Source organism: Coregonus clupeaformis, chromosome 7 (genome assembly GCF_020615455.1).
Source record: "Coregonus clupeaformis isolate EN_2021a chromosome 7, ASM2061545v1, whole genome shotgun sequence".
Lineage (NCBI taxonomy): Eukaryota > Metazoa > Chordata > Actinopteri > Salmoniformes > Salmonidae > Coregonus > Coregonus clupeaformis.
This window is the reverse complement of record NC_059198.1, coordinates 39,177,455-39,194,101: the sequence shown is the minus strand read 5'-3', so window position 1 is coordinate 39,194,101 and position 16,647 is coordinate 39,177,455. Positions and strand designations below refer to the sequence as shown.

General features: G+C 43.9%; 1 protein-coding gene across 1 annotated transcript in view; it reads right to left on the bottom strand.

Moving 5' to 3' along the window:
* Window positions 1–15,145, bottom strand: part of LOC121569162 (bone morphogenetic protein 7-like) — a 40,172-nt gene extending 25,027 nt beyond the window's left edge. Inside the window, exon 1 of the mRNA XM_041879845.1 lies at window positions 14,252–15,145. Within this exon, the coding sequence (XP_041735779.1) occupies window positions 14,252–14,657 (406 nt within the window). The 5' untranslated portion in view covers window positions 14,658–15,145. The remainder of the gene's footprint in view (window positions 1–14,251) is intronic.
* Between the last annotated feature and the right edge of the window lie 1,502 nt (window positions 15,146–16,647).

The following is a 16,647-nucleotide window of genomic DNA, read 5'->3' as shown; positions in this document are numbered from 1 at the left end:
TTTAAGAATGTGTAATGTCAGAATAATAGTAAAGATAATGATTTATTTCAGCTTTTATTTCTTTCATCACATTCCCAGTGGGTCAGGAGTTTACATACACTCAATTAGTATTTGGTAGCATTGCCTTTAAATTGTTTAACTTGGGTCAAACGTTTCGGGTAGCCTTCCAGAAGCTTCCCACAATAAATTGGGTGAATTTTGGCCCATTCCTCCTGACAGAGCTGGTGTAACTGAGTCAGGTTTGTAGGCCTCCTTGACGCACATGCTTTTTCAGTTCTGCCCACAAATGTTCTATAGGTTTGAGGTCAGGGCTTTGTGATGGCCACTCCAATACCTTGACTTTGTTGTCCTTAAGCCATTTTACCACAACTTTGGAATTATGCTTGGGGTCATTGTCCATTTGGAAGACCCATTTGCGACCAAGCTTTAACTTCCTGACTAATGTCTTGAGATGTTGCTTCAATATATCCACATAATTTTCCTTCCTCATGATGCCATCTATTTTGTGAAGTGCACCAGTCCCTCCTGCAGCAAACCACCCCCACAGCATGATGCTGCCACCCCTGTGCTTCACGGTTGGGATGGTATTCTTCGGCTTGCAAGCCCCCCTTTTTCCTCCAAACATAACGATAGTCATTATGGCCAAACAGTTCTATTTTTGTTTAACCAGACCAGAGGACATTTCACATGTCCCCATGTGCAGTTGCAAACCGTAGTCTGGCTTTTTTATGGCGGTTTTGGAGCAGTGGCTTCTTCCTTGCTGAGCGGCCTTTCAGGTTATGTCGATATAGGACTTGTTTTACTGTGGATATAGATACTTTTGTACCCGTTTCCTCCAGCATCTTCACAAGGTCCTTTGCTGTTGTTCTGGGATTGATTTGCACTTTTCCCCCCAAAGTATGTTCATCTCTAGGAGACAGAACGCGTCTCCTTCCTGAGCGGTATGACGGCTGCGTAGTCCCATGGTGTTTATACTTGCGTACTATTGTTTGTACAGTTGAACGTGGTACCTTCAGGCATTTGGAAATTACTCCCAAGGATGAACCAGACTTATTTTTCTGAGGTCTTGGCTGATTTCTTTTGATTTTCCCATGATGTCAAGCAAAGAGGCACTGAGTTTGAAGGTAGGCCTTGAAATACAACCACAGGTACACCTCCAATTGACTCAAATGATGTCAATTAGCCTACCAGAAGCTTCTAAAGCCATGACATCATTTTCTGGAATTTTCCAAGCTGTTTAAAGGCACAGTCAACTTAGTGTTTGTAAACTTCTGACCCACTGGAATTGTGATACAGTGAATTATAAGTGAAATAATCTGTCTGTAAACAATTGTTGGAAAGATGACTTGTGTCATGCACAAAGTAGATGTCCTAACCGACTTGCCAAAACTATAGTTAGTTAACAAGACATTTGTGGAGTGGTTGAAAAACAAGTTTTAATGACTCCAACCTAAGTGTATGTAAACTTCCGACTTCAACTGTATATAAATATATATATTTACAAAAACATATATATGGGGGATTGGAAATGATGCAGACAATTACATTGATGGAAGCTACAATCTATCTGCAATATTAAAGCTGATCTACCTGCCCCCCAAGAAAATATGTTTGGTGCAGTATTTCTCAAGTTATTTATTTTTGTTGCATGAAAACGATTAGTCTCTCGTTCAATGACAAACACTTCATTGAAGAATCTCTACTGTTGACCAATTACCAACGAAGGGGCGTAGACTTCGGCTACCGAACTTCGGCTTGCCTCGAGAAACAAAAATGTAACAAAATGTCGTCATAATATATGCACAAACTGATCTGAACTGTTTCGGATGGGAGGTATGTGGACGCCTTTACACACACCTGGAACCTACAGGACCCCAACGAGATGTTATTCACATCAGCAGCCCGAGTGTCGACGTGGCCTCTGACACCTCTTGTCATTGACTGCTTCATTATCTCCACTATCCCCATGCACGCCCACACACGCACGCACACACACACACACACTGCAGTGAGAATTGAGTAGCTCAGAGGTCCGTCTGAGGTTTACACAGCTCTTTCAAGTGGAGAGGTCAGGGTATTCCAAATGACTTTACAACTCTTACTTAGCACCCATGGGTTTAAGATGGAGGCTTGAAATGCAATTGATGGTCCGTTGAGCACTTCCATCTTGTTTAAACTGACCTGAGATCTAGAGGGGGAAGGCATGAAGGGGAAATTTGGATTTGTCGAGATTGAGTTGTTTCTTCTGAGAGTATTCCAGAAGATGTAGCATTAAGAGAGCATTAGCAACGTCTTGCTAACAGTAGGTGATGGAAATACAGTAACACGTATAGGGTCAATAGGGGAGAGTTAGGGTGGGTTGACCAGATGCAGACCTCCAGCACAGAGAGCGTGGTCACATGCTGTAGCACAACCACAGAATGTGGTCACAAAGCCAGTGCGAGTGTATGCACACACACACACCCCAACACAGACACACACCATCACACCCCAACACAGACACACACCATCACACAAATTACTGCTTTTACAAAGGGCTGTTGATAAAATTGCAGCTGACTATAAATGTCAATGATCCTGCTGCACTGGACACCTGAGGTCTTTAGTATCCACAGACAAACACACACCACCACACACGCACGCACGCACACACACACACACACACACACACACACACACACACACACACACACACACACACACACACAGTGGAAAAGTACACTGAGCAGCCCTAGAGCCAGTGGTGACCTGTGAAAGTATGCTGCAGACTTGAGAATGGAATGTCTCTGATGATTCACCCCAACCTGGTGGGCGATTCGACCGAGAGAGAAAGACACAGAAAGGGACAGAGAAGAAGAAGGGGGGGGTCTTGGAAAGGTATTATTGGTGCCTGTTCTCTCGTTTCCACCTGCGCAACATGTGGCTTCAGTGTCCTGGTGCTATTGTCATTAGCCCCCACACAGTATGGATGCTCTCTGGCCTCTGCAAAGCTAGTAGTAGGAAATGACTGAGGAAACTAAATGGGACATGCAACTCCAGTAGAGGGAGGAAGAGAAAGAGAAAGAAACTAAGAAAATAAAACAAAATGAGGAAGATTAACTTAAATTAATTGAGGTCTGTTTTTGAATGCAGGAAAAGTCTGGCACCCAGAAGTAAAGGTTAAGGAACCACAGAAAACAAGAAAAAGAGAGGGACAGAGGAGAGAGGAGAGAGTCTGCAGTGTTAAGAAGACCGCACTGGCGTTGAGGGAGAGGTGGGCGGGTGGCTCTGTGGTCAGTGGTCAACGGCGTCTCTCACTCTAAATGTTTTCCATCCAATCCCCTGGAGGGAGCCCAGCAGTCGCCTTCCATCTAATCCCTCTGGCCGCATCCAGTCCTTTCCCTCAACCACAAAGAAAAACAAATGCCATCTCCCCAACAGTACTGCTCCTCAGGGCACTGGTTAGCTAGTAGTTACACACTTCCACTACCCCCTCCCAAACCACGGGGGCGCTGTAGCAAAATATGGTGGTTTACACCCAATCTGAACAGCACCTGTGTGACCCAGATAGCAGGTCTCTGAAAGCTCAAAGCGGCTTTGGGGAGGTCTGTGTGTCAAAGCCAGTGAGTTTCTTTTGAGTAACGGTTTGACAACATGATGGTTAAGGGGAGAGCTATCCCATTAGTGTTCAGTCAGGGTTGCCCAAGTCGGCAGGGGAGAGGGGTTTTCTTGGGGTACCACCACTCTGATGGAGAATAAAGCGGTTTGGATCCATTTGGATAATGTTGTTTTAAAACCCAGTTTCTAATTATAGCTGCAAACTATATAGCCCACATCTCATGTTTTCGTAGAAGTAGAATGTTGATTACAAATCCATGACTTGGAGTGCTGAGAACATAGTTTGTCAAATTACGGCTGTGAATAAACTACACTTGACCTGAGGCATGTAATATACATTATTGTTAGCCACAATGGAAAACAACTTGGAACTTTACACAACCCAAAACAAGAGCTTGGGTTAGAATCCAGCCAACAGTTCAGACTGTAAATCTACTCAACAATCCACTTTGTCGTTAAGTCTCTCTAATTTGCCATTCATTCAGGAATGAGCTGCCATACCCACAATGCATAGCTGTGAACTAAAGCAAGATTTTTTTTAAAGCCACTTTGCAGTTTGCACAAGCTCTTCAATTAAATATGACTTATTTGCACCCAGTCAGACAGTCCAATGCCAAAAAAAAATTCTAAAGATGCCTCCGATGATTAAACCAATAGAAATGAAGGCATGTGAAGAATTAATATCGTGTTTATGTAATTATATTCTCTCTTGCCTCCCTCTCAGATTTGATGGCTCCTGGGGGGGGGGGGGTTTACACATCCCAATGCCTTCCCGCTCTCACTAATTGCTCCAGTGTTCATAATTAAAGGTATGTTCGACTCCTGTTTCTTGGGAAACTCTCTGTGCTTCATATGGTGGGCCCAATTCTTCTAGAACCGCAGCACATAACGAAACGAAGCCAAAGAAAAATACATTCTCAAAGTTTGAAAAAATAAGATCTGCTCTAGTCAAAACATAAAGGTTCCTGGGCTTCCATTCAACTTCAAACTCTATTTGTTAGTATTAGGAGCCCATGCAAAAACTCATCCCTTGGAAAAACATCCTTTCTTCTATAAAAGTTTAGACATTTCGCAGTATCCTCTCAGCAGCAGAGTTCGGAGTTGGTGGTTGTATCCATCTGCCTGAGGGGCTGCCTGTGGCGCTGTCTGAGGGGCCGCCACGCTCCACTTCCCCCAGGGCCTGTTTCCACATCCTGCTGGCCTGATGGGCTTTGTTGTAAGGCAGATGGGAGGCAGCTAGATGGGGTTCAGAGTGTGGGGTGAGAGTGAGGGTTTGGGGGGTCCCTGAACACTTGTCCCTGTCTCTGATCCTCTACTCTGACCGGAGCCTGCATCAAAGCCTGCCCGCCAGGAGACTCCGGCCCAGGCATGGGTCACTGGCGGGATTGGGGGTTTACGACGAAGCCACATATGCGCAAACACACACACAGTCACAGACCCCACACAGCTCAGCCCCAATTACAGAGAACACAAATGTGAACATGGATGGGCAGACCACTCCACCATGGTGAGGATATGAGGCAAGAAGACCATCCTTTGCAAAGAACGTCCTAGACCATCTGCACTAGAAGAAGCGCCTTCAAGCCAAGACTGGCCAGTTATTTGCCCATCAGCCCACCAGGTTACGTAATGACATCACTCAGGAAGGGATTCCACATTAGGACATCAGTCCGCATTAGAATCCTATTCGGACTGTAATCATAATCCTTTAAAAAGGAATACGGAGTCCAATCCAAACCCCTGACAGGCAGTGTCTAACATCTACTGTCTGGGCGTATTTTTCCAACGGCAAGTCCGTCAGCGGTGCATTCCACACGAATGCCCAGAATTTTTTTTTATCTGGACGCACATCTCAGGTTTTAAAGTCCCGGGGTACTCAGAAGGTATGGGTAATTTGTGATAATTGCAGCTTTGCGGGGGCTCTGCTAAAAGATGTCCGGGTGCTGCCTGCCTGCCCACGGCCTTGAATGTAACCAAAAGAGACTATCAAGAGACCCGATCGGCGGACGGCTGAATGGTAGCAGTCATCCCCCTCATACCTGTGTGTCATTGGGAGATTTCATTCCCATTTATTCCACAGCTCTCAGGACATAACTACACTGCTGAGAGGAAATTATTCTGTGTGTGTGTGTTCGTGTGTGTGTGTTTTTGTGTGTGTGTGTATGCTAAAGGCCTCAGGTGTCCACAGAGCAGGCTCATTGACATTAACGGTCAGCAGTGATTTTTTCAACAGGCCTTGTAAAAGCAGCCATTCTAATTTGCTTCCCAATGTGAGCCAATGACCTGTCAACAAATAGGGTAACATCTTTTTTTCTAATTGAGAAGGAAATTCCATAACAATCGGGGCAATGGGCTGGAAAATAAACACTCATATTCTTTTCCACTTTTTGACTTATTAACATTAATGAAAGCATCAAAAGTACAGCTGATATAACAGTGTTAGGACAGACTAATGGTAGTCTACTGCTCTGCATTAGCAGTCTCACAGAACGGGACCTTCTCATACCATCCTGCATGCGTCTCCTCCCTGACATCCCAGGACAGGGGCCGGAAAATCGCTGAATGCTTTCACTCACACACAAACAAGAAAATAAACCCAACCAAACGTTGGTAAACAAAGTGAGAGGGATATAAGGTTCTTGGCTGGTGGTTGTACACAAACGCGAAAGCGACAATACTGAAGTCAGCATCACTATTATCCAACATATTGCAATACATATTACAGACATGCATAGTGTACACATAGAAGTGTTTACATGGCTCTTATCCTGTCCTTAGAGTTCACTGTCCCTTGGTAGCCATAGGATACAGGGACAAACCATATGTGTGGGCCAGAGGGGTGTCCTAAACTGCCTTTCACTTAGCATAACGCATATCTGCTCTCTGAAGCTACGCCAAATACATTTCAGACTAATAATAATCGTCAGCTAAGAAGATACCATCAATGTCCGTCTTTATCTGAGAATCAATGGCCATCCGATTTGGAGATCTTAAAAAGCCTCATCTAATTTCTTCCACTACTGTAGGATTCTCTGTCCTTGATGTTTCGGTCAATTTCCTCTGAGATTTATAGGCTACTGACGACGAAGGCTACTTCTTTCCTATGGGCCAAACTACTGACCCTCTATAAAAAATGTCTCCCTTGCTACTTCTCAGTTTGGCTTCCATTAGTACAAACTAAATATAAACAGAGATGTACTCTGTTGTTTTTTTATGTACTTTATCTCTTTCCTCTCCCCCAAATCTATACACTTGTAATTTTCGCCAGTACTCTTTTTTTCATACTCTGCCAAGTCTGTGATTATTATTGTCAAGGTTCTCTTTTATTCGCCTTTCAGGCTTTGTGGAATGTCATTTGAGGGCTGGTCCCTAGGGAGTGTGTGTGTACACGTCTGCACACATGCGTGTGTGTGTACTGTATGTGTATGTGTGTGCGTACACATCTGTGTGTGTGTGAGGGGGCAGTGGGACCGGGTGGGGAGACCTGCTATAGTGATCTGGTGTCTGTTGTAGCAGGTGTGTGTCTGAGCGCTCGGCGGGCCTCTGCACTCAGATTTAGAGGAGGAAGCTTGTGTCAGACGGACGAGATGGATTTCTCCTGAGGGATCCGATAAATAAGGAAAAAATATATTTGAAAAAGGAAACGCAGCTGTTTCCAAAGAAGAAGTCAAAATATTGGTGGCTTGCATTCCACAGCCGCAAGTTAGAAGGCCAGAGTATCTCTCTCTCTACCCCTCCTTCCCCTCTCTCCCTGACTGGTATGAGGGTTGAGGCTCAATGCTATTCCCATTGGAAACTCTGAGTAGACCACAATGCCATTCAGTGGCTAAAAACAAGAGCACATGATCCGCTGATAAATCAGAGCAGCTCCATTGTTCCTGTGTTGTTTTTTATGTAAGATACACAATTTAAACGCAGCGACGTGGTCAGGGCCGGAGATCGGTACTAGGGCCTGAACAGAAAGGATAAGTACTACGATAAGTACCTGCACAGGTCTGTCAGTAAAAATGTCAGCACGGTAGTCAACATTCAACATTACAATAAAATATTCTATGGGGTTCTCAAGCAATTCACCAGCCATCTGGACATGTAATACCAAATGAAGGTGCTGTGGCCATTTAAAAAGGCTCTTTGGCTCAACACTCCCTATCTACTAATCGACAGAGCGAAACATGACACAGACATAACCATGGAGACCAACCGACAGGGTGGAATTCCTTTCCCTGCTTTGATACCGGCCATATGATTTAAAAACACACTCCAAAATGGAGGGTCCCCCAAAAAACACTTAAGTGCTCCCATAAATCAAAAGTTCCAACTTCCAGACCTGACAAGTCAGATGGAGACGGGACAACAGGCGAGCCCCGTCGAGAAACTCAGCTCACACGTTTTCTATTCTATTCATTAGCAGCCAGTATTTAGGATACATACCTCCCCAGCCTACAGGACAGGGGTGTGAACATTGAACAATACAGGGTGTTTTGGGTCTGAGGGCGGGTAAACAGTCTGAAAGCAGCCTAGACAGTGACCTGACTAGTGGAATGTGCCAGTGGGAGTGTGGCTATGATCTCCATCCCTCCCCTCAGCTCAGGGAGCTCCCATCTCGCTTTGTTTTCGTGCCTGTATCGTGTTTGGAAAGCCAGCCCCTCGGCTCGTCTGGCCCTCATATATTTGTCAGCGGTGGCCCGTTTGAAATAGAGGGGCTACTTGTGGAGGTTGGAGGGGTTGGAGTGTTCGGCGCACGCGGAGGCCCTCACTCTCCCTGGGTTGTTGTTTCAGGCACGTCCTCTTTAGAGGTCGGACCGGGCTGGGAACACTGAACACGGAGGGGTAGCAATGGTCAACCCTGTCCTATCTCCACCCGTGGACGTCTTCCATTGAGTGTGTGGGAATCCTGACCCCTCTCCTTCCTCTTGACCCTTCCAGGCCACAGAAACACTTAAATCACTCATGGCCTCAGTGGCCTGTCCCTCTCAGCTCTTTGTATCCATGTCTCTGTCTTCGTGCCACATCTGGGTATACCCTCCTTTGCCTTTTATTGGCTGGAGATAAATCCTGCTCTTTTCTGTATTGGACAGAACAAAGCTCCATGTTGGACTGTGACAGGCAGCCTGTCATTAGTTAGACATGACGTTTACACACATACAACTCTTCTTTAGTGGCCGTCTCTGTTGACCGTGCTTATTGTTTAGCACATTATATGAAGTCCTGATTATTCGGATAGCTGACTGGAATTGCATCTCACAGAGTAACCAATATCCACCATAACCTCCTATCATCCTAATGTCTATGTGTGATTTACAGAATAATACAAATGCAATTTCGATACCTCCCTGAATCAATTTGATATCAATGATATCAGTCGCATCTCTTCTGCTGTCCGCAGCATGTTAAGCTTGAAAAGCAATCAACAAAGGAGATTGATGAGAATATACCTAAGGTGTGTGTGCGTGTGTCTATGTCTGTGTGTAGGCGTACGTACCTGCGTCTACGGATGTGTTTGTACGTATCTGTACGCTACTGGCCAGGAGAGCGGGAGGGCATTCGTGTGTGTGTGTATTTTACAGCTGCTTCGCATCAACATATCAGCGCTGTGTTGATTCAGGAAGCGCTAACGCTACCTACGGCACCCAGGCATCCAGGACTCCTCAGCAGTGGAGGTAGGCCTTTACTAAGGAGCAGGAGAGGGGGCGCTCAGAGAGAGGGGCGATGCTGTTCTCACGCTCCTATCAATAGCCTGTGGCCCCCCACTCCGCTTTGCTTAGAGAGCAGGTGAAAAGGGAATTTATCACTTGTTACACCAAACGTGTATCGTATAGGATAATTAATCTAGAAAATAGTTAATTCAGCAAACTGGAAGCAATATTTCTATCACCAGGGTAGACTGTAGTACTCCTATCTGTATTACTGGCCTAGGGAATCCTCTGGTCCTACACACACACCAGGTTAATGATCTCCTCACTAAAGCCCTCTCTAAAAGAACCACCAGGGGGTCAGAAGGTCAGAGGTCAAAGCCGAAGCAGGCCGACTGTACTCCACTCTCTTCTTGGCCTCTGCCACCAGTGCAACAGTTGCAAGAATGAGCCGTAAGGGAGATTTGGGTCTGTCCTTGAGATATAGCAGAGCAAACATTCCTGCATGCCAGCACACGACGTGATAAATGGGAGAAGAGTGGCCCGTAATCAGATGTTCCGTCGCAGTAATCTGCGCTCCTTGACAGATCGTTAACTGCCGGAGTGTGCCGTGTCTCACGCTCTTATCTCCTCCCGCTCATGGCGCTCCCATCCCACGCTATCCCACCGGGAATAGGAATGTGTGAAGAATTTTCAGAGCGGGACTTTGAAAAAATGAAGTATGGAACATGGCATTCTTTTCACGTATAAAGACCAATCGTGACAGCCATCTTGTCAAGTTAGAGAGTAATGGCGTGAGAGGGAGTGATACCATCAGGTTTTTTTAAGAGTAGGGTGTGACAAACTTCTTCAAGTGTAAACGGAATGCCCTCTTAAAAAGTGTTATCTTTCGACCTTGGGGGTCATCTCATCTCTGTGTGTGGTTGTGTGTATGTATGTTTAAATTCAAAGTGTTCTCTGAGGCATTTCCTGCACATATGCCTACTGAAGGACAGAAAGTAGGCTTTTAGGGGCTGAACTTAAAGTTTTAAAACGAGGGGATGTAATTAACAAACCATAAACATTATTTTGGCTTTCATAAGTTTTACGTATATCAAACATATGATGCTTCCACTCTTAACATGGGACCAATAAAGTTCCAATGAAGTGCCCAAGATACACAAACGATTCCGCATATTGAGTTACCGCATTTAAAGAGCTTCCTTTTCCGCTGTTTGGACTATATTGGTTATGAGGCTCTTTGGCAAAACATACAGCCGCTTCATAGAAACAAACAGTTTGATAGAGGAAACGTCTCCTGAGTCTGGTTGTTATAGCTTTTCTAAGACAGTATGGAATTGAATTACAGAGTTAGGTGTTAAATCATAAATCCCATCTTTTCCTTTTTGACGTTTATTTATTTGTATCTCTTATTTTCCCTCAACTTCATGGCCTAGATACAGTATTTTATTCCACGACAGCATATCTCAAATTCTTCACTTCATTTACTCCTAAAACACTGAACACAAAGCAGGAATGACACAATGTTGCTTTTGTTTAGGGGGTCTACAGGAAGCCGTTTAGAGGCTTTCATGGGTATTGGCCAAAGCCGCCCTCGCATCAAACAATTAACTCTTTGATCGTTCCCAACTAATTATTTGATCATGCCGGAGCTTTGGGACAAGTTCTGGTGCAAAAAGAACACAGCTTACGTGAGATTGAGCTGCTCAGAAATGCACCCAGGCATCGTAAAACAGGAAACACACATTTTAAAAGGCTGGGATTGCGAGAGTAAGCTTGGTATTGTCTAGACCGGGTTAATCTCCTGAAACCCCCCCTAGAAAATCCTCCGTCTCCCAGGTCACCTTTCAAGTGTGGGAGGCAGGCTGGTGGTGCGCTAACGCCCGACGCGGGTGGCTATTGACTTAGCTAAGAGGGGCACTGACAGATCCTCCATTGCAGTGCAATGAGGTGTGGAGAGGAGGATGAACGTAGGCCGGGTTAGGGAAGGTGAGGACCGGCTCATCCGTGAATCATGAAAACCACGGAAGGAGGGCGGCTAAAAAAACAACAGCTGCCTGGTCCCGGCAGGTGGAAAATTAAGTTCCAAACAACTCCTACAAACAGTTATGGATTTTCCTGGATTTTGCTCTTATTTACTGGAAGTCCCCCTTTAGATGATCTCATAGACAAATATAGAGAGTTATGAGGAGAAACAGGAGATGGGAGTTTTTGGTTTCATCTCACGCCAAGCAAAGCTCGGGAAGACCTTCACCTGTCTGTGAGGCAAAGCGAATCCATCAGAAATAAGTGAAATTGACATGAGAACTACATTTGAAGTTCCCGTTCAAGCAGCACACAAACTAAACCAACTCATATAGGACATTACTGTACATTCATGAGTCTGGCGGAATACTATTTTGACACAGCTGGCATGTCCTACATGAAAAGCGAATTGACTATGTTTTTAGACAATGTTTTCTACTCTTCTGGTCAGAAAACCTTTGCTTTTCAAAGGAAAAATGACATCTGTGGTTTTTAGAATACAGTGTTTCACAGAACAGTTGAATCCCTCACTTTCCTAGAAGACGGAATGACAGCTCACTCCAAGGGAATGCCATTTCTCACAGGACTAAAGCTATTATCTTCAAACTCATCTTCAGGCTGACTAGAGCTGCCACTGACCGGCTGACCATGGCTACTACACAACGTTGCATTAAGACAAGTCTGGACTTGTGGTGCGACACGATAGGCTGTGACTCATACTGTACATAGTGTAATACTGTGTAACTGCACCACGCCAGCACCAGGGTAGGGTACCCACCAGGCAAACAGAGTGATGACGATGATCAACACACTATTTTAGGGAATGAGTGGGAAGGAAAGGAAGGAATGTTTCTATTAACCTAATTTAAGTGCTTTCCTCTTACTTGTGATGAGTCAATATGGGTCGTTGGCATGAGCGGTATTCTCAACGAGTGGATGACTAAACAAGACCTAAACATGAGTCATTGACGAGGAACAGAACGTCTGCTTCACACTGGCCACAAATCAGACAGACGCTGTAGCGCTGTAGTATTAAGGGATTCCTAAATCCATGAACCCCCATGGGAATACCCCAAATGAGGCCTCTATTAGTAGAGCTGGGTGTGCAGTGGATCAATTGAGACCTACAATGCAAAAGTAAAAGGTCAAACACCATATTCTCCAACACCGATCAGATCCGACGGTTGTCCCTATTCGATATACAGACTGATGGCAGACACGAAAGAAACGAGACCACCCTGACAGTAAGCGGCATCCCATAGTCTGTTTCTCTGCCATCCGTCAGGAAACAGTAAAATACAGAGGAAAGCGCATTAAAAGCTAATCCGATGACACACAGTAGTCATGCAATGCTTTATTCGCAAAGCAGATGGAGCACCTTGGCCTGTCTAGCATTAATTTGAATCACATTCGAAGAGGAAGCAATCTTCTCCAAGGCAGTAACTAAGTAGCAGGACTCTGTTCTATTGGGATGGCAACTTAATCCCTGGGTACTATAAATTTGAGGGAATCGTGAAGTGATGTATAGGAGATGATGAATTGAAGTGTATACGCAGATGTGCAACAGCAGCAAAAACCCAAACTAACAGGAATTCTAAACCACTCACCACACTCCAACAGTAGTCAATAGTCACTGAAGAAAAAAACACCCTGCAATATCTGGTTTTCATCACTATATGATGCAATTTCACCATTGAACACTCCAGAGGACGATTTTTTAAAAGGAAGCTTTTGCTGTGTAGTTTGTTACATGCTCTACTTTGAATTGCATCTCATGATAATCACTTGTGGAATTGTGTGGTTAGGTTTGAGTTTTAAAAAACGTTGATAAGTGCCAAATACTTTTTTTTTTTTTTTATCCCTCTTGGTTCGGACACTTCCGTAGTATTCGCAGGCTCAATAATGACAATATGCAAATAATGGCATCCATCAAGTTTAGCAGCGTTGACCGGAGTCTGGCAGCGCCTCTGTTTATCTTCACGCAGTTTGTTTAGATGAGCTCTGTAAACACTCGCGCGGCTAATGGAAGGAGAGACCGTGGGCTTTTATGTTGAACTGTTTATGATGAAAGTATCTCTATATAGTCCGGGGTCTAATTAAAGAAATCCAGCGAAGCAACACAGTTTACATATTAAACGGCAACTTGTATTTGGTCAATGCCAAGAATAGCCTTACACAAATACCAGCGTGCTGGTTGTTGTTTTTTGTAATTAGTTTGGTGTGGATAAGTTTTCAATTTTCCTCCCTCAGACATAAATCATGGAACCGATTGCACAACATTCTGAGGAGTCAGCATTTCGACTAAATTAACCAATTTATCCCTGTGCGTAAATTATCCTCGTGCATGAAGTCTATAGACAAACAAAGTTAGGAAGCCTCGCGGTTAAGAGCGTTGGGGCAGTAACCGAACGGTCGCTGGTTCGAATCTCCCGAGCCAACTAGGTGAAAAATCTGTCGGTGTGCCCTTGAGTAAGGCACTTAACCCTAATTGCTCCTGCAAGTCGCTCTGGATAAGAGCGTCTGCTAAATGACTAAAATGTAAATGTTACAATTAAGAGAACTTCTGACATTTCAACACAGGTTATTTTTTTTATCGGGTTAGCGTTTTTACCACTGAAGTGGACTGAGAAGACTTTGAAGGAGATAATTCCCTGTGGTTGGTGGGAGCAGGCGCAATGGTGCAGGCATCCACGGCGCAATACAGGCTCATTGGAATATTGTTGGCACGTGCTCGAACACCTGTGAACAACAATTCACACATCGGCTGCAAAGGATCACTGTCTCTATTTTTTTCAACCCCTGTAGAATTACCTTCACGATTCTGCTTTTTACGCACATGCGTAGGCTACGTCTCCAATTTGCGATCGGATTGAGATTCTTGATGTTAAGGACGGATAAACTATTACTTTATTTGCCTATTTTTTATCTCAACATTTAGCTAAATTACTATAGTGAATACATTACATTTATAACGATATAATAATTTAATAGTTTACCCAAATTGACGAAGCTCATCACCATGTCGGCGTCATTTAGGAAGGCATTCTCCTGATATGTTGCCAAAGGAGGACCTTGGGTGGTGTACATGGACTGGGACTGTTCCAACATGCCCTCCACTTCGTTTTTCTCCTCGCTTGATATCGTATTGTAAAGATCCAGCATGAAGAGCGGAGCGGAGTTGTACTTTCCATGTGACAGATGCGGTCTGGGTCTGTGTGGAAGTCCAAGGATGGAGAGGATCTCCTTCTGCATCTCTCTCTTTTCGTGAGTCCGCAACCGCCGGTGAATGAAACTCGGGTGCACCTCGTTGTTCCCATCGAATAAATAATTGCTACCTGCAATAAGGAACATGCAATAAGCGCTCCACCACAAACCCACAAAGGCAAACCAACAGCTTGTCATTGTATGTCCAGTTTGTAGAAAGCGTGTCCCTGAAGTGCGGTTTCAATAAATTTCAATTTTGTTTTCTCCAAATGAGCTCCTTGTTCTCACTGAAAGCTAAAGCAGCTAGGCCTACTTTGAAAGAAATCGAAAATCATTCACGCATTATGCAATATTATCCAACAAAAAATGTTCGTAAAATTGGTCTTCATAATTTCTGATTCTGAAAAGTCTCCAAGTCCACAGCTCGGCTTTCTGCGTCAAAGGCAGCATGTACAACAACTTCTGAACGCTTCGGTAAATCCAAGTCAGACCCAGTCAAATGTAAAAGTTATATGCCAGGTTTTATGGTAAAAATATAATAACTCTGAAAGAAACCATTTTACTTTAGTGTATGTATTTAACTCTTAAATACAATATTTTCCAAAGTTGCGTAGAAGACATAACCCCTTAACTTGAAGTTTCCCCAATTCCACAGGTTGAATGTGTGTCTGCAGTGTGTGTGTCTGAGTTCTGAGTAACGGGCATTAGCAGGTAGTAAAGCGCGTGTAGCCACTGTACCCGCCCAGTTAGTGAGCGCAGATGATAGGTGGGGCTGATGACATATTGATTTACATGTAGAAAGTGCCCATCAAAAGCTGTACATCTTTTCATACTCATGAGAAATAAAAAATACTTTAATTCATATTTATGACCATTTGTCAGCACGTATACAGCAGCAATAACCTCCGCACCAAATGTAAAACTTTCTCTGCCTAAAAATAGTGATATATACTATTCGAATAACCTAGACAGGCCATAACGGTCATATTTTTAAGTCGTTAAAAGGTTTGAGCCACTTCTTAAAGGTCCTCAAGGATTTTCTTTAGGGAAAACTACTCGAGTCCGTTTGGAAATAATATTATATTGGTTACGCACGACCCCTGACGATGAAATGAAAAACAGCAACATCTCTGACACGTTACAATATTACTATAAATAATCCTTATTATTATTATTATTATTATTATTATACCTTTATGCAAATTGTATCAAATTGTGATCCAATTTTGCCTAATGACTCCGTTACACACTTGTGTCAAGACATAGGGTTCAATACCACACATGATGCTCAAAATAACACTATTATATTCCAATACATTTGTGATGCACCAGACAAATATATATATATAAAAAAACTCCATTATTCATTTGCATTATGTAAATGAGCACCATGTCAACAAGCTTTACAAGAGACCCTTATGCAAATGACAAAACATGCAAGCTAGTTTTTACCCTGCCTTTGGAGAGGGCCTTTGGAGAGGGAACAGAAGAGAGCCCCCCTCCCTCCATGTTGTGTCTGTCTGTGTGCCCAGATCCCTCTGATAGGAAGGCAGGGTGTCCTTATCTCTCTGCTGCCTATCTTATCTGTTGGGAGTTTGAAGAGGGTAGCAGCATCAAAGCCACATCCCCTCCCCTCCCCCTTCCTCTTCCCCACCTCATCCACTGGCTGAGGTCCAGGCGAAAGAGAGGAAGGAGACTCCCCACGACTGCCTACAGGACTGGGGGGAAGAGATGAGACAGACAGACAGCACAGTGGGGAAAAGTAAAATAAGTCTGGCTGTTATATTAAAGGCTACCTGCTCTCTGTTTTAGGTCGTAGAGTTCACTCCATCACTCTCTTTAAACTCATCTGATTGAACTCGTCTGTTTGCAGCCTTGTAGAATGACCTTTTGGAAAAGTAAGAATTAAAAATAATGTATAAAATTCAATACAGAACCTTTGAACCATTTGTCAATAAAGAAAGAACTATGCATTCTTTGCTAGCAATTCAGTAAAACGGAGGATGACACAAAAAATATACTATATTGGACCAACAGTTGATTATCTTAATATTAGCTTTATTTACACATGATCATGTCTAATTTAGGCATGCCACTCTTACAGGCAAGTAAAATACATCATTGTAAATACATGCCATGATTAGTGTCTGGCTATTGACGAATATTCAACCTCAAACATCCACTTCGA